This window comes from Pipistrellus hanaki, assembly GCF_964339955.1.
Source record: "Pipistrellus hanaki genome assembly, chromosome: 2".
Lineage (NCBI taxonomy): Eukaryota > Metazoa > Chordata > Mammalia > Chiroptera > Vespertilionidae > Pipistrellus > Pipistrellus hanaki.
In genome coordinates, this window is record NC_140504.1 from 1,861,945 (window position 1) to 1,879,925 (window position 17,981).

The 17,981-nt window shown below is 64.1% G+C and overlaps 2 protein-coding genes across 5 annotated transcripts in view; one reads left to right on the top strand and one right to left on the bottom strand.

Annotated features, from left to right (window-relative positions):
* The window catches only part of KCNE2 (potassium voltage-gated channel subfamily E regulatory subunit 2), a 286,345-nt gene that overhangs the window by 208,120 nt on the left and 60,244 nt on the right, over nt 1–17,981 (top strand). The window lies entirely within an intron of this gene.
* RUNX1 (RUNX family transcription factor 1) overlaps nt 1–17,981 on the bottom strand; it is a 148,977-nt gene that overhangs the window by 56,721 nt on the left and 74,275 nt on the right. For all 4 annotated transcript variants that reach the window (XM_084873663.1, XM_084873661.1, XM_084873662.1 and 1 more), the window contains 2 exons: nt 14,966–15,216; nt 9,153–9,309 (listed from right to left, as the gene is read on the bottom strand). In XM_084873663.1, coding sequence (XP_084729789.1) covers nt 9,153–9,309; nt 14,966–15,216 — 408 coding nt within the window. The remainder of the gene's footprint in view (nt 1–9,152; nt 9,310–14,965; nt 15,217–17,981) is intronic.

Here is a 17,981-nt window from a genome sequence, read left to right on the forward strand (position 1 = left end):
CCACGTCCTCACCACACGTGTCCGCCCCGTTGGACAGCGGAGCCGTGCCTGTGGAGCTGGGGGTTCTGAGAGGGTAGCACCCCCCCGGTGGCAGGGGAATTCCTGGTTTCTCTGTGTGCCCGCAGGTGCCCTGTCCGGCCGCGGCCGCGGGCGGAAGGCAGACAGGAGGGAGGCCCAGGGGCACAGGACGCCCACAAGCCGATGGGTGGGATGCCAGCGGCTCAAATACACAGAGAACAGTGTTTGTCTGGAATGGTGGGCTGGGTGAAACAGCCCTTTCCTCAGAGAGAGCGTGTTCTCTGGAGGCGTTCTGTGAAAATGAGAGGTTCGAGGACAGGGGTAGCATTTTATTCCCTTTGTATCTTCCGGTCCGAGGCCAGGAAGAAATGGACCCACGAGCTGTGCTGTCCACCTCCAGTGGACGGGGCTCTTTCCCGCTGATTTCCCTCAGACGCTCCCTGTTCAGCTCAGGTGGAGGCCTGGCCTTCCAGAGGGCGATGGGCGGGGCTTCCAGAGGGTGGTGGGCGGGCCTTCCAGAGGGTGATGGGCGGGGCTTCCAGAGGGCGATGGGCGGGGCTCCCAGAGGGTGGTGGGCGGGCCTTCCAGAGGGTGATGGGCGGGGCTTCCAGAGGGTGATGGGCGGGGCTTCCACAGGGCGATGGGCGGGGCTTCCAGAGGGCAATGGGCGGTCCTTCCAGAGGGCGATGGGCGGGGCTCCCAGAGGATGGTGGGCGGGACTTCCAGAGGATGGTGGGCGGGACTTCCAGAGCGTGGGCCTTCTACCTCCCGCACAACCCCTCAACCTGGGCCTGAGCCCTGACCCGGAATGGAGCCCTGACCTCCTGGTGCATACATAGGTGGACGCCCAAGCACTGAGCCCGTCACCTGGGCGCCCAGGTAGCTTTCCCACCTGTGGTTCCCTCCTCGGCGCCCGCGGGCCGCTCTCCCCTCACGGGGCCTGGAGCGGGCTCTGGGGCACCGGCCTCAAATGCGCCCCCACAGGCGGGTGCCCAGCCCACCCCCTCCTGCCTTCTCCTCTGGGACACTCCTCTATGCCTCCACCTGGGCGGCCTCCTCATCGCCCCGAATGCCTCAGCCGAGGTGACCCCGCCCAGAAAGACGCCCGTCTCTTCACGGCCACGCCTGCCCCTCCCCGGAGCTGCCACTCCGGGCCCGAGCTCCGCTGTCAGCCCTCTGCACCCCCTCTGCACCCCGCGGCTGCGGCTCCTCTCTGCCCGGGGGCTGGCCAGCCGGCACCAGGAGGGGCGCTGTGCGGTCTGGGGGGGAACAAATGAACTGACGGTGAAGGAATGAGATGCCCTCTGGGGACGGGCCAGCTGTGCTGGACCCACCACGGCCGTCCCCTTCCCGATGGGAGCGGGTCAGGGCCCCGGAGCTCAGGCCCAGCACCGGAGGCACCTCGGTCGCCTGGCCGTCTGGACGCTTGCTCGCCTGTTTGCCTGTGACAGTTATGAAGTCCCTGCTGGGCTCCGGGCTCTCCACTGGACCCCGGACACACTTCCCGGCGGGTGAGGCAGCGAAACCCGGCCACGGAGGAGCAGCCAACAGGAAACGCGAAGCCCTACCTTCCTGAATCCACTGGGCTGATTCCTCCTCAGTCCTGACCTACACACCCCGTCGCCTGCGCACCGGTCACCCCCGAGGCGTGCGAGAAGCACGGCCACCCCCATCGCACAGATGGGCAGACTGAGGCCAGCGCAGCCAGTGGCCCCTGCAAGCACGCCATGTCCCCTTCCAGAGGCCCGCAGGTCCGTACGAGCAGAGGCGTGCTATTATTATCTAATCGCTTCGTTGCTGTTATTATTATTAATCAGGGAAATACCAGCCTGGACCCTATGGCTCTGCGGTGCTCTGGGCCCAGGGCCTCGGACAGGATGCCCGGTTCCTGCTCCCAGACCCCGGCCGGCGCTGTGTCTGCGGCCAAAGAAACAAGCTCAGGCCTGGCGGTGCTCGCAGCAGCGTCCGCAGAGGCTGAGGCCGCACCCTGAGGGCCCCAGCACCGAGCACCGCGGCAAAGACAGACGGGGAGCCTCACCCGCGGGCGCGCGGAGGCAGGAGGGCGGGAGGGCTCGGAGCCGGTTCCCAGCTTCCTGTGCGGAGCACGGGCCTCGAGCAGGTTCCGGCCGGGGGGACTGGATGGGCTCGGGTGGGTGCTGTGGGGGCCGCCCGGTGCATTGTGGGATGGGGAGCAGCACCCTGGCCTCTGCCACACCCAGCTGTGACACCCTGACTGCCCGCACACACTGCCCAGTGTCCCCTGGGGGAGCCGCTGAGTGAGATCCCTCCCGCCTCGTTCTCATCCTCCCCGCCCCGCCCCCAGCTCTGACGGGGCGCCGCTCGCCGACCGCAGCGGACAGAACCTGCGTGCCGCCTGCCCGCGGACCAGGACAACACGCAGCGGACGCTAGAGAAATAGGACGAGGAGGCGGGCCGTCCGGGAAGACGGGGCCAGGCAGGTGGGGCCTCCGTTCCGGGAGGCAGAAGAGCCCTGGGAGGGGACCATCCTCATTCATTATCATAGATAGATAATAGATACGTGATAGACCTATGGGATAGATAATAGATAGGTGGTAGACCTGCAGGATAGATAATAGATAGGTATAGACAGGTAGGTAGATGATAGGTGATATATGATAAATGATAGGCAGGTAGGTGGATGATAGGTGATAGATGATAAATGATGGGCAGGTAGGTGGATGATAGGTGATAGATGATAAATGATGGGCAGGTAGGTGGATGATAGGTGATGATAGGTAGGCAGATAGATGGCAGGTGATAGATGGTAGGTGATAGATGATAGGTAGGGAGGCAGATGATAGAAGGGTGGCAGGTGGATCTGCCGGCACTGCGTACAGTGTCTCCATTAGAATGCGGAGGGACAGCTGTTACAACGCCAAAACCATGAGCAAAGGGCAGCTTCCCCTGCCACACAGCCGTCCTCCCACCCCAGATCTGCTCACACGCCCCCGGCGCTGTGTCTGTGCAGGAGAGTCCGGGCCCATTACCGGCGCCGTGTCCGGGGACTGGAGGGGGCAGGTAGGGGGGCCCTTCCGCCCGGACGCCCACGCGCTCCTAATGACGCCTGGTCCCGGGTAAAAGCAGGCATCACTCCGCTTGTGAGCGCACAGGAAGCTCAGCTCCATCTTCTCTGCGCACGGCCAGCCTAAGTGGCTCCTGCGGAGCCTCCTCCCGAGCAGAGGCAGCGTGGGCGGCGCGGGAGGCCGGCTCCCTGAGGGTCCCGCCGCCCTCCGACAATGCCCAGCGACATGGACGGAATTCCTGCCCCGTGACACCTGCGTATCTGTTTATTGATTTCGGAGAGGAAGGGAGAGGGAGAGAGAGGCATCCATAATGAGAGAGAATCACTGATCTGCTGCCTCCTGCATGCCTCCTGCTGGGGATTGGGCTTGCAACCCCGGGCATGTGCCCTTGACCAGGAATCAAACCTGGGACCCTTCAGTCCGCAGGCCGGCGCTCTATCCACTGAGCCACACCAGCCAGGGCCAACCCCACGAATGTGAAGAATTCACAGGCCGCTCCTTAAGGCCGGCTGCTCGCTCACAGGCTCCCGATCATTGCTTCCTTTGGGCTGCAGACGGGATGATGCTGAGCGTGGGTTCGGTCCTCGAAGACCATCTGGCCCAGAGGCGTGTCCGTGGAGGCAGGACCCTCCTCCGGCAGCGCCTTTCCCGGCATGGCCCTCCCCGCGCCCCGCAGACACCCCCTCAGGGCACCCGGCCCTCCCCGAGCCCCGCAGACACCCCCTCAGGGCACCCGGCCCTCCCCGCGCCCCGCAGACACCCCCTCAGGGCACCCGGCCCTCCCCGCGCCCCGCAGACACCCCCTCAGGGCACCCGGCCCTCCCCGCGCCCCGCAGACACCCCCTCAGGGCACCCGGCCCTCCCCGCGCCCCGCAGACACCCCCTCAGGGCACCCGGCCCTCCCCGCGCCCCGCAGACACCCCCTCAGGGCACCCGGCCCTCCCCGCGCCCCGCAGACACCCCCTCAGGGCACCCGGCCCTCCCCGCGCCCCGCAGACACCCCCTCAGGGCACCCGGCCCTCCCCGAGCCCCGCAGACACCCCCTCAGGGCACCCGGCCCTCCCCGCGCCCCGCAGACACCCCATCGGCCGGAAACACAGCCCCAGACAGGACACATCTCTCTTCTCAACAAGCCATTTTTCTTTAAAAACGTAAAAGAAGGAACACAGGATGCGTTCTTCCAGGGGCGGCCTCCCCGGCCCGGCCGGCCCGCGCCAGGCGGCACCGAGGGGCGCGGGCTGATTTATGGGAGCTGCCGGGCGCTGGCCGGGCTGCTGTTTATGTCTGTGATGCTCGCCCGCCCGGCCGACACAGGAAGCGCTGAACTCACTCGCCTCCTCCCCTCCCGGCTCCGACTGCGTCTCCCTCGTCCTGCCACCGCCAGCCCCCAGCCCAGGGCGAGGGAGGGAGGCGGGCGGGGAAGTCCGGCTTCTGCCCACTGTCACCCACGTGGCCTCCGGGTCAGGAGCTGTCCCCGGCCTCTGTGACCCCGAACTCCATAAAGTCAGTGGGAACCGTGAAGGGAGGGGAGCCTGCGGCCTGGAGCCAGGCACCAGCAGGTTGCCAGCTGCCCTCTCCCCCCTCTGCCAGGGCTTCCTGGGGGCAGGGGCGCCCCTGGAGGGGGTGGGGATGGGACCAACCGAGGTTAAGAAAGTGTTGTCACTATTTTACTGGGAAACGGAAAACAGAGGGAGAAACCTAGTCTGAGTGATGCACTCTGTCCGGGAGCTCAGCCTTCCCTTGCCGGCCGCCTGCGGTGCAGGGACCCCAGGTCTTTCCATCCTCTGCCACACGGACGTCCCAAAACAGGCATCGGTGTCTGCGTGGCATTTTAAAGGGCACACCAATCACAACCAAAATAAGGGGGGCGGTGGGGGGGTTCAGGGAGCTGATTTAATACGGCTCAGGCCAGTCCTGGGTTCCGGGGGGAGCTGACGGCCCCTCCCATCTCCCCATCTCCGGTGCCACCCTCGCCGCCATCGGGCTGCCCGCCGCGGGAGTCCCCGTGGAGAGAGGGACTCACCGCCAGCCCTCGGGGATTCCAGCCCTTTCTCAGCCACAAGCGCTCCGGGGGAGGCTCTGTCCGCCTGACCCCTGTGCTGAGCGCACCCCTTCCTCTCCACACGCCTCTGCCTCACGGCAGGCAGCCCCCCGCCCCGGCCCCGGCCCCCAACATGTGAGACAGCCGCTGAGTCAGAAACATCCCCCCACACGCACGGGCGACGGTGGCGGGCGTGTTGTGTCTGGGAAGAGTCACATTAGGAACCGGGAGGGATGTGTGCTAGGGTGTGTGTGTGGGGGGGGACTGGGTGAGAGGGGGGAGAGGAGGGTGGCCGGGAGGTCAGCACGCCCCCAGGCTTTCCCGAGCCCGTCCCTGGGTGCAAGCTGGGCACCCACAGGCGACGCTGGGCCCGCCCGGAGCTGTGTGAGGGGCACCCTTTCGGGCATGATGGCCCTTCCCTGCGAGGCCACGGCTGCACTCGGAGGCTCAGCGTGGGCAGCAGCCGAGCGGGTCTCTCTCCACACGCCAGGCCGGCCGTGCGGACAGGTGCGGCCGGACGCCCGGGGTCCGAGGCTGTGCCTCTCGCTCAGGACGGGGCACATCCCGCTGTCTACAGGCAGCACGGACGCCCGGGGCTGGCCCCCCATGGCCACGGCCATGGCCACGTTCTGAACCCACAGGTGCTCGACTTGGGGGGCCCAGGGTCCCCGGAAGCTCCATCAGCATGGGGGCCCCGGGAGCTGACTGAGCACGGGAAGCCGTGTCAGGGACCACGCCCATGTTTCTCCCCAGGGAGGGCTTCCGGGGTGGGTGGGGACCCAATTCTCTGGGGTGGCCCCACAGGTCAGCAGCCACAGGCCCGGAGAGTCAGGAGGCTGCGGGGCCCTCTTCCCTGGCTCCCGCGGCTGATGGCACAGCCTGGTGGCCTGGCGGCCTGGCTGGGTTCTGAGTGAATGAATGAAGCCGGTCCCCAGCGTGAGGGGTGAGGGGCGGCCGGGCCGGAGCATCCCCAGGCCTCACGGCTGACCTGTCTGCTGCCCGCTGCCCTTGCTCACACCGCCTGCCTCAGCTGCTGGTGTGAACCGCCAATGGGCGGGGACCAGGGGGGGTCCCAGGACCGGCGGGCAAGTGCTCTGACAGCACCCTGTGTGCTCAGCACCCCCTCTCAGCGCCCGGAGCTGCTGCCCTGGCCACAGAGGGAGCGTCCCCTCCGTGGGGACGCCGCAGGAGGCGAGCACACCCCAGGCCGCGCACACCCCGGCCAAGACGGCAGCTGACGGGAGCCAGGGCGGCGGGCGGGCGGGAAGGAGGAAGGTCGGGCGCCGAGGCCCTCGGCCTGGACGTGCGGGCAGTGTTGTCAGCCAGGCCGGCCGTGGGAGCCGGACGGGCAGGTTCTCCCGGTTGCAGTTGAACTTGAGGGTTGAGCTGCGAACCTGGACCTCTGCCAGCGCCCAGACAGATCAGTTTTGCAGAACAGAATAACGACAAAGAAAAAAACCTCCATGTTCAGCCTCTGGCAGCTTCTCCGAGGCTCCGCCAGCCCCCGGATGGGACGGGACGGCAGCCGGTGAAGGAAAAGGGGTCCGTCCCCCCCCTCCACTGGGCGCTGAGCCCCAAGCCCGGGAGCCGCCTCGGAAGGGCCGGCGACGGAGGGTGAGACCGCGCGGAAACGTGTGGAGGAGCCAGCAGCCAGCCGCCGGCCCCGCGGGGCGTGTCGCTGCCAGTGACATGTTTATGGGCACATTCGGAAAAACAGAGAAATCATCTCGGGATCACTCACAGAAACCAAACGTCATGAGACTCTTAAAGGGCACGGCTTTGCGTGGAAGACGGGGGCTAATTGTCCAAACGAGTGAGAATCGTCTGCTCTCTTCGTAATGGGAAGCAAATTAAAAAAACAAACACAAAAAACCTGGCAGACGCCGAGCCGACACTCACACTTGAAAGAATGAAATCAAGTTGTGTTTTACGGCGAGGGAGGGGAATCTGGGACAGACAGGGCCTCTGACGGCTCAATTCTGCCTGGTAGCACTGACCACAAAAAAAAAAAATTGCTCAAGACCAATGGCAGGCAGGGTTACGGTCCCGGCCAGACGGCCCCTCAGGCCTGCTGCGGTTCGGGTTCCTGACTATCCCTCAGGCCTCCTGGGGTCCGGGTTCCTGACTATCCCTCAGGCCTGCTGTGGTCCGGGCTCCTGACTATCGCTCCGGAGGCAGACGCGTGCGGAGCAGACACGGCTCCTTCCCGGGACCAGCGGCCGGCCAGCCCGGCGGTCGCCGCGTCACCCCGGCCTCCATGCACAGTCAAGGGCGCGCTGGCACGGAGCGGGCGCCCAGTGCAAACAGTCCACGCCTTGGGGAAACAGCCCAGCTCCCGAGTAAACACCACTCCGATTAGTCACCCACTCCAACCAGAAACGGCCGGCGGGACGGGCCCGCCCCCAGCGCGGAGAGGAAGCGGGCTGCGCTCCAGGCCCGTCCTCTCCCCCGTCCACGCCTGTGCGCGGCCACGGAGCCACGGCGGAGCTCCCTGTGGGGAATGTTGCTGGCCGTGGCTACGGAGCCGTTTCCACGACTCTGATAAGCAGAGCCTGGCCCGCAGGCCGGCGCGGAGGATCCGTGTCTCCGAAGGGCGGCCGAGGGTGCGCTCAGCTACGGGCCCATGGCGTGGAAACCCACGGGGACGGGCCGGGGCGGCCACGCCGGGCCGGGCGGCTCGGACCGGAGGGCGGGCCTCGGTTTTTATGGGCTTCGCCCCCGCCCTGCCAGCTACTCCCCCGAAGCCTGAGCTGTTCTCCAAACACACGCCCCTGAATCATAACTCGGGTCCCATTTACAGCAGGCGGGGACCTTAATGGGACCAGCGAACCCACTTAATGGCCTACGCTGTGTACCTGACAGCATCCCTCCCGCTGCCAAGAAGTGGCATCATTGTCTCTGCATTGTCCCGTCGTTACCCCGACGAGGGCCACGGCACCGGTGTTCAATCACCGTGTGCTTTCAAATCACCCCCACGGTGACTCTATTTTGAAAGTGCTCTGGACAGCTAGGATAGAAAAACAAAAAATAGCCCAACACCCCTCCCTCCCTGCACCATCTTCCCGTCTCCAACTAATCCACACCCCTCAGAACGCAGATTTCCGCCCATGTTACAATGCCTTCACAAAGGGCAGTGCTGACTCTACTGTAAAAGTCCATCGGTGTACCTTCATTTTTTTTTTTTAAACACAACCGTCACCCCCTGTTATCAGGGTATTCACCGTGTCTTTTCACAATACTCACAAGGACATTTTCCCCATTTTTTTCTATTATAAAAATTCGCTTTCAAAACAAACTATCCCACCTCTTTCAATTAAACTCCCAGTACTTACTGCTATTTATAAGTGTGACGTGGGTTCTCACATTATAGAGAAAACACAGTACTTGAAAACAATGTGAAAGCAGAAGAGACTGCTCTGAGAGCGGGCAGCGACAGTCACACCACACGCAGAACTGCCCCAGCCCCGCCAGCCCCCTGGCTCCCCGTCTTTCCTACGGTCAGTCCCCAACATGTGAGCTGGGCCTGGCCCTGCGAACGACAGCACGGCATCCACACGCCCTGTCATAGGAAGGTCATATCCTGCCACGCTTACCAACCACCATGTCTCCACATTTTACCACCAAAAGCTAAGCTTCCTGGAAACCGCGTTTCAACCATCACGCACTCCGCCTCCGTTACAATGATCAGAAGCAGCCACGGAGACCCTGCCACCTGCCACGGGGACCCCCGGGTCCCACGGTGAGGGACTTCTGACCATTACCCAGGACAGACCCCACTGAATCACCCCGGTCTTATGTTTACACCGTAACCAAGAGCTGAGGGGTTTCCTCGAAATCCAACACCCGCGTTCTCCCCGCTGCCCATCAGAGAGCAACGACGTAACACCGGATTCCGTTAAAAGCGATAAATTCTCAATAAATGTTCTTGAAGGCTCGGTGTAGCAATGACAACCAGGAAGCCTGTGTTTTGGGGACCCCGCCGCCGCCGTGCCTGGAGGTTTGGGACTGGGGTCGGTGGCTGCGTCCGTCGTGTGCGATTGGCGACCTACCTCGTCCGCTGCGGCCGACAAACCGCAGGTCGTTGAACCGGGCCACCTGGTTCTTCATGGCCGCCGTGGCGTTCCGCAGCTCGGCCGAGTAGTTCTCATCGTTGCCCGCCATCACCGTGACCAGCGTGCCGTCCGGGACGTCCCCCAGCGCCACCACCTACAGGCCAGCCGGGGCAAAGCACACGTCAGGAGTGTCGTCGGCTGTGAGGCCACGCACGGGACAACTGTCAGCACACGTGTATGTGTCACGGGGCCCGTGCTCGTGTACACACGGATAGCCACCCTACACTGAGCAGAACGACAGAGAAGCGAGCGATGGGAAGATCTGCTTCGGGACCCAGTACGCAGGGCTACGCAGAAACCCCGGATCCCGAGGAAGGGCGGGGCGGGGTCCAGTCGCTCGGCCTGGCCTTGGCCAAGCCGTGGCTTCCTCTGGACACCCAGCCCTCTCCACTCTTCATGTCTGAGAACCAGCACGTCTTGTTTCCGGGAGTTTACACCTAACCTGTTCTCCTCCCATTTTCTCAGGCCTCCGAGGACGGGCCTGCGTGGGCCAACCTGACCCTCGTCTAATCTCATTCCCGCCAACGTTCCGTCTGACCCTCACGACTGAATCACCGAGGATCCTGAATGGCCGGACTGCCCTCGGCAGGCGCCTCTGAAACCCCTGCTCACGTTTCCTCTCTTGGTTTCCACCAGGCGGACCCCAGAAGTGTGCCCTTTGCTATCGCTGACTCCAAACCTCAGCCCCCGAGGGAGAGGCCGCCCTGTGACCTGGGAGGGGGGCGGTCGCGGGCGGGCGTCCGGGAGTCCCCGGGTGTGTCCACCCCGTGCGAACAGGTGCCTGAGGTCCCCCAGCGGCAGACCCGGGAGGAATCCCTGTCCTGCCATTGGCCAGAAACGGATTTCCTATGGGGGTGATTGAAGAAAGCTGCCAGGTGCCTAGTTTGGATATCAGGTAATAAGGAAGCAGTCACTGCAAAGTAAAATGCCCCCCCGGAGGGCAGGGAAGGGGCCTGTGGAGGAGGGTGTGTCTCGGTCATCGTTGGACGCTTCTCGGCCTGGACACTGGCCGTCAGCTGCACTGCCACTGTCACTGCCGCTGTTCATTCATGTGGCCACGGAATTTCACACCCGCATGCCCGGATTTCCCTCTTTCTTGTCATTCTGGGTCTCCCCCATGGTGTTCGTTCTCTCTCTCTTTCCCTCTCTCCACCCCCCCCCCCCCCCTCTCTAGCAGGATCTGTGGTGTCCATCCCAGTTACAGACACAGTTTGGCTTCATGCGTTAGTCCTGACTGTAAAGCCCTCTGTGGTGCCCCCTCTTCTCCAGTCCCCACCTCCCAATTCTCACTGGGAATCGCCGGGTCATTGGGGCCGATCCTACACGCTCAGCCTCCGCTCCGCTCTGTGGAGAGGGAGGCCGTCCGCTCTCTCTCCCCACAGCAAAGCCCGCTGCTCCACACCCCCTTCGGGGCCTGCTCGGTCGTGTCCCCCCCCCTCCCCGCCGTGGTCCCTAGTGCTTGTTCCTCAGGTGCCCGGCTCCGGGTCCCTGGGAGCCTGGTGGCCAGGCAGCGGCCCTCCCGCGGGAGGGAGGCCCTGTCTTCGCCCGCCGAGCCCCTGGCACAGGCCCCCGAGGCCTGGCTCTTATCGCTCTTTCCCATCCTTCCCACCCAATTGGGGGACATGCGGTCTACACGGAGGTTTGAAAACACAGCGCCTGATCCCCAGGCACCCTCTAATTAGGCACTTAGCTCCCATTAGAAGTGTGTGTGCTGCGGGTTAATTAAGAGCAGTCATAGGACAATTCCCTTTTGTTTCCAAAAACATCGCTGAAACCCATCTCCCCGATCGGCTATTTAGTTCTTGCTGCTCTGTTCCTGACGCCCACGACGTGTGCCTGCTTTGTTCTGCTCTTAAAAACTTCAGTCTCTCCAACATTGTTCCACTTGGTTCTGTTCTTTCCTTTCTCGCTGTTCTCAGTTCCCGGGGTAACATCAGCTCCCAGCGTGGACGTGTCGCCCGGGACCCGCGTTTTACTTTCTCATTCCCTCTCCCCGTGGGGCCCGGCTTCCTGATTTTAATTCAACCTTCAGTGAGCCCACGGGGGCGGGGTCCCCCACAGGGCCTTCCAGCCGGGCCGCCCAGGCTCGGGGCAGGCTCTGTGAGGAGGGGAACAGAATCAACTGCCTTCTGCCTCCTGCAGGCCTCCTTCCTCCGCCCGCTCCTGGCACAGTGCTCCCGCACAGTGCTCCCCTGGCCTCGCTCCCGGCCGCACCGCCCTCGGCGGGCACTGCGGCTTCAGGAGGCTGGCCAAGCAGCACACACAGAGCCGCGGGGCCATGGCGGCCGCTGAGAAAAGATGGTCGAGGTTAGGATTGGAGGCATAAAAATGAGGAGCTTAACTCCTGCCCCTCTGGTTTTACAAAAGGCAGCAGGAATCAAAGACAACCGGGCCTTCAGATCCCTTCCCTGGCCTATTGGTCCGGGAGGGGTGTGTGTTTTCACAGGGGAAGGAAGAGAATATTAAACCCAGGAAAATTATCTTCGTTTAGATAGAGTGCAGCACCTACGGATCAACCAGCACCCGGGGACGAGGTACGCTTTTGTTAAATTTGAAACTAACACGCCTGCTAACGTAGAAGATTTCATCGTCGATGAGCAGCAGTAAAGGGAATATTATTTAGTAAGGGGAATATTATTTAGTAAAGGGAATATTATTTAGTAAAGGGAATATTATGTAGTAAGGGGAATATTATTTTAAAAAACCCGACTTGACGCAGGAAAACAAAGCTACGGAAGGAGCAGCTCTCCACAGCAGACGAGGAAGCGCAGACCAAACGGGCAAGAAGGGGCTTGCCTGCCAGAGGGCATCTGTCTCCTGGGTGGCTCTCCTTCTCCGCTGGCTCGGAAAGGACCAGGAAGTGGGGCAAAACTTCCACCCTCCGCGCGGGGCTGCCCTCGGCTCCCGGCGCCGGCCCCGCTGCTCCCGCTCCAGCTGGCACGGAGGCCGTGCTAATGAGGCTGGCGTGGCCGTCACAGCCCATCGGTCTCCGATCCCTCCGTCCCGGCTTCGCGGGGAAGGCTCTGGAGTGGAACCGGCCGCCCCGCCGCAGTGACAGCGGCTGCCAAGGCCTGACGGCGGGCGCACCCGGAGGCAGGCGGACCGGTTTCTTCCTCAGGGAGAGAATGTTCCCTCAGCACCCAGGCCTCTGCTCCGGGAAGGCTGCGAGGTCCGTGCCCTCGGACGCGGTGCGGCAGAGGGGCCTGAGCAGATGGCAGTGTCGCCCTCGCACACAGCAGCCCACGCCGTCCAGCGGCTCTGTGGGTGCACCTGGGCGTAGGGGTGACTGCCTAGCCAAGGCCGGGGTTCCTCAATGGTCAGCAACTCATCGCTCCGACCCTAAGCTGGGGAGGGCTCCCTGGGAGAAGGGGAGCACGTGTGGGGGCCCCCATAAGAAGTTGGGGCGATTCTCCCCTATTTTAAGGGAGACTCAGCATTCTGATCTCCCTTTGGTTTCTGAGGTTGAAGCCAAGGGCTTCGGAAGGCTCTGGAAGAATGCCTTCGCCGCTCCTTTCCTCAGTCTCACCGGACTGGCTCACCGGCTCCCATTTCTTCTCCTCATTACAGGGAGCACCGTGATTCTTCCTGATTAACTGTTAGAGGGATTGTCTGAGCTCATCCACACCCACACGGTACAGGAACGGCTCCTGGGGCAGAGGCCCGGGCGGTGGGCGGTGGGAGCTGTGGAATGGAGCGGGGACCGGGCACACCCAGAGTCTTGGCGTGTGGGGTGAGCCGGCTTGTGCCCCTGCTCTCGGCCCCGCTACCTCCTGAGCCGCTCGGGCTCCGGCAGCTCCGGGCTGAGGGGTTTCCCTCAGGAAGGGGCCTCACGCTGCCGGGCCAGCCGTGATGACAGATATTCACCCAGGGCCTGACCACCCTGCTGTGCTCGCCCCCAAAGGCCCTGGGAACACAGGGGGCTTTCCCCAGAGCTCCGGACCCTGATCTCTCAGTGGCCACCGACCCTCTCCCAGTATGGCTAAACAGTCAAAAATCATTTTCAAAAGGAAGCCTCTAGGCTTATTAAGATTTCTGCTAAACAAACACACACACACACACACACACACAAAACACTCCCCCCAAGGGCTCAGAAAGCTATCTATATTTTTGCTTCATTCGGAAGGAAATAAATACGTCTGCGTGGAGAAACTCCACGGCTCCAGGGCCCGCCGATTCTGTTCATCACCCGGTCCTGGGTGTGGGCGTCCCGGCAGAGCAGGGAGAGTCAGCAGTGACCCCGAAGGAGGCCGCGGACCCCTCATGGGGCCGGGGTGTGAGTGCCCAGCCGCTGGCCGGCCTGGCTCAGTCCTCTGCTCTCCGCTGAGGGGGGCCCACGCCCGGGGTGTCAGGTCCCCCTCACAGGGGACAGGGTCTTCTCGGGGAGGAGGCTCTGGGTGGAAAGGGATTAGGCATCTAACAAGGGAATGGGCTCCTGAGCAACCTACACAGTGGGAGGGGGCCGGGGCAGAGGCCAGCCGGCCGGCCCCCGGGAAACCCTCTCCTCCAGGAGGCAGAGGACAGAGGACAGCCGGCAGGACGTTTGTTTTGCTTTGGAAACCATAACGGAGTCTGGAAGGTGCAAAAAGCTTGAGAAGAAAGAACCCCGACAGCACTTTGAAAAAGAGCGAGCACTCTTCCCTGTAACCAGATAAGATCCCGCTGGGCCGGGACCATGGAAAGCTTATGGTAAACTGATCTCCCCTTACAGGGGACAATTATTTAATCAGATTTTTTTTTAAAGAGTGGCTGCTTTTTGCAGCTTTTTCCCCCCTCACCTGCCTGCCTTCGCCCTTAAAACGACCAGGAAGTGATTAGACTAAAAAGCCGGCCCTGCGCAGACCCACCCGGACAGAAGCACAGGATCCCCAAGGCCGAAGTTTAATTCTGGCGGCGGCTGCCAGGGCGGCCGAGGGGTTGTTTAAAAACTCCGGGGCTGTTTACACGTCCCCACCGGAGGCCAAGGCTTTTCAAAGCCGCTGGGAGCTAGGGCAGGGTCTGGGCTGGGCCGCTCAGCTGGAGCCGCCGGCCCGCGCGCAGGAGCGAGGGCTGATTAGGCGCCTCCGCTGCCCCGGGCTGGGCTTAGGCGAGGTGAGCCCGCGATAAGGCTCAGGCCGGTTCCAGGAAAAGAAACAGGATTCACTACCTGAGGCTCCCGCTGCCAGAGCAGGCTGCAGGCTGGCCAAAACTTCAAAAACTTTCGCAAACCTCACTGCCCGGTGGACTTCGGACATGCTAATTGCTAAGGGGTGTTAAAGAGAGGGTGGGTGGGGAGCCCTGACAGGTCTTCTTGTCGGCGTGTGTGCGCGGACCCGAAGGTCGGAAAGCTCCCCATTCCTCCTGCTCCGTGGAAAACCTGCAGGAGGGTTTGGGTGTTCGGCCCGGTGTTCAGCCGGCGGTGGCGGGAGCAACCAGCCTCCTCCAGGCCGATGGGTTCTGACTGTTGCTACTTTGTATCAAAGCCTGGGGCTGACTTTTGCTACTTTGTTTCAAAATCGGGTTCTAACTTTTGCTACTTTGTATCAGAGCTAAAGACCTTTGTATAAAGTTTGGGAGGTCCCACCGCCCTGCGGTGGATGTCTTTGGGGGCTTCCTGATTTCTGCAGCCCTCCCCAGAGGCGGGTCCCTTGGAGGGTCGCCCCAGCAACGCGGCATCCCGGGCTCCAGCGTCGGGGGATGGACTGGGAGCCGGACCGCCCGCCTGGTTGCCGGCCTCCCGGTGGCCTCGGCCCCCGCCACCCGCCCGGCCGTACCTTGAAGGCGATGGGCAGCGTCTTGTTGCAGCGCCAGTGCGTGGGCAGCACGGAGCAGAGGAAGTTGGGGCTGTCGGTGCGCACCAGCTCGCCGGGGTGGTCGGCCAGCACCTCCACCATGCTGCGGTCGCCGCTCCTCAGCTTGCCCGCCAGGCCGGCGGCGTCCGGGGCGCCCAGCGGCGGCGCCTCGCTCATCTTGCCCGGGCTCAGCGCGGTGGACGGCGGCGTGAAGCGGCGGCTCGTGCTGGCATCTACGGGGATACGCATCACAACAGGCCGGGTGAGTGCGGGCCCTGCGCGCGGCTCCTCCGAGCCCGGGGCGGCGGCGGGGGCGCGGACCGGCGGCCGGCGGCTCCCGGGAGACCCACATGCAAGGCCGGGCCCGGGGCGCCGCGGGGGCCGGGCGGGGGCGGGCTAGGCTCCTGACCGGCCCGGAGGGAGGGAGGGGGAGGTCTAGGCCCCGGGCAGGGCTCCCCGCATCCGGCCGCGGAGTGAGCGCTTTATAAAAAGTGGGCGCCCCAATCCAGAGCCCGAAACCGAGGGGGGCTGTCTTCGGCCGGGTCCGGCTCTGACGATTGAAGCTCAGTCTGTGGCTGTCACAAAAGTTTCGGGAGGCAAAGTCCCCAAACGCCCCCTAAAACGCGTCCGCGGAGAGAAACGGGACCGGGCGCCCGCGGTTCGGAGGTTCCAGGGGTCCCCGCCTGTCCGCGCTCCCAGGTGAGTTTTGTCTAAAGTCCCGGCGGAACCAAAACAGAAAACACAGGGGCGTCTTCCGCGAGCATTGCCGCTTCTATCGTGCAAAACGGGCTCCGGAGCTGGAGCTTCGGGTGGAAGGTCGCGCTCCTAATGTATGCGTATATAAATACACACACGCGCGTATAAATATATATACATAGGCTCTGCTTCATAAAATATTTACAGGGCGATCTGTAGAGGATTTAAACACAGCAGAGGTCCATCAATGTCCGCTGCCGGTTTTCTTTTAAAGCAGCCGTGGACATCAGCCTCAGTAGTCGGAGAAGGGCCGCCGGGAGGAAATACTTGTCACGGTCTCCCAACAAGTCCTGGCAGAAAGCTCAGTCCCAAAGGTTCAGCTTTCCCAAGAAAAGCTGATCTTACAACAAAAAAAGAAAAGTCCACGTGGGTGACAGCTCTCAGAGCTGGGGTTTGGGGTGTGGGTGAGTTTGTGGCTGACCCCGCGGTTTGGGGGAGCCGAGCAGCGGCGGAGCCACACGCACAGAGCCGGCACCGTCTCCCCGGCGGGCGCGGTGAGTCAGCCCGGCGGGCGGGCGGCCGCCAGCGGGTCCTCCTCCCGCTTCCCCCAGCGCCGGCCTGGGAGCCCGGGTCCGCTGGCCCCACCGCCGCCGGTAACCGCAGCAGGTGGAGCGGCCTCTGGGGAGGGGCCCGCCGCGCAGATCCACACAGACGGGGCGGGGGGCACTCCCCACGCACTCGCCCCGCGCGCCCTGCCGAGCACGGCGGCTCCGCGGCCCGCCTCGCCTCCCGGCCGCACAGCGCGCTCCCGCAGCGGCCGGAGGAGCGCACGGGAGTTCCCCGCCGGAGTTCACCGCCGCGGGAGGAGTTGGACCATCAGCCAAGGCGCCAGTTCATTCAAGAGTCAGAACGAAAGGAAGGAAAATAATAATCGGAGCTCCGGCGCGGGTCGAGGAGCAGCAGGCGGAGAAGCTGACTTTCTTCTCGCTGGCCCGGGGGCGGGGATGGGTGCCCGGAGCCGGGAACGGGTGCCCCGAGCCGGGGAGGGGCGCCCGGAGCCGGGGAGGGGCGCCCGGAGCCGCGGAGGGGCGCTGGAGCCAGGGATGGTGCTGCCTGCGGTCGGTCCGGGCCGCTATGAATGAGGCTGGAAGTGCGGCGGTTCCTGTAAGCCGGGCCGCCCTGCCGGTCCCCCGCTCGTTTGCATACGGGCGGCCGCGGCCAATCGCCGGCCTTTCCGGATCGCAGGGCGCGGCTCCCGCTCCCCGCCCGGCGCCCCGCCCCGCCCCGCCCCGCCGCCCGCCGGCTCGGAGCGGCCCTGCCCCGCCCCCCGCCGCGCTACTGTACGCAGCCGCCCGCTCCCCAGGCACCGCATCCCTGCACACACACACACCATACACACACTCTCTCACACACACACACTCACACACACATACACTCTCACACACATATACACACACTCTCGCACATATACACACATACACACACTCACACACATACACACTCACACACGCGGGCGCGCACAGACGCACACACACTCACACACATATACACACTCTCACACACACTCACATACACACAGAGACTCGCACACACACACACGCAAGCACATATACACACCCGCACACACACACACACACAGACGCAGGCGCGCACACACTTGCACACATATATACACACAGACACGCATACACACATGCACACGCACACACACACGCACACAGGCTCACACGCTCCCTGAGGCCCCGCCCCGCTGCAGACTGCGGCCTTGGGCTGTGCACACGCACCCGCACACGCACTGGTGCGCGTGGGCCTGAGACCCGGGTGAGGGGCGCTGCTGGCAGCCGCGGCCCGGGGACCGCAGAGGCGGACGGAGGAGGAGGAGGACTGAGAAAGAGGAGGCCGGAGGGAGAGGAGGCCGGCGGGGGCGGGAGGACTCAGAGCCGCTTGGCCTGAGACCTTCCAGAGGGAGCCGCCCCCGGCCCCAGGGAGACAGCGGCCGCCCAAGGCTCCAGGCTCCTCCGCGGCGGCCACGCCCGCGCGGGACTGGACCCCGGGGCCGGGGCCGGAGGGGTGTGGGGGGACTGGACCCCGGGGCCGGGGTTGGGGGGGACCGGAGGTCCGGGCGGCGGCGGCGGGAGCGGGGCGGGCTCTCCAGCGCAGCCGGCGGCCCGGCTCCACGAGGGGGTGCTGGGCGTGTTCTCTGTGGCCGGTGTCCGGCTGCGGCTCCGCTCCGGGGCCGGCTCCGCGGGGGCTCGGCGGCGGGCACAGGGGGTCCCCCCGGAAAGACCCCGAGACCTGGCGG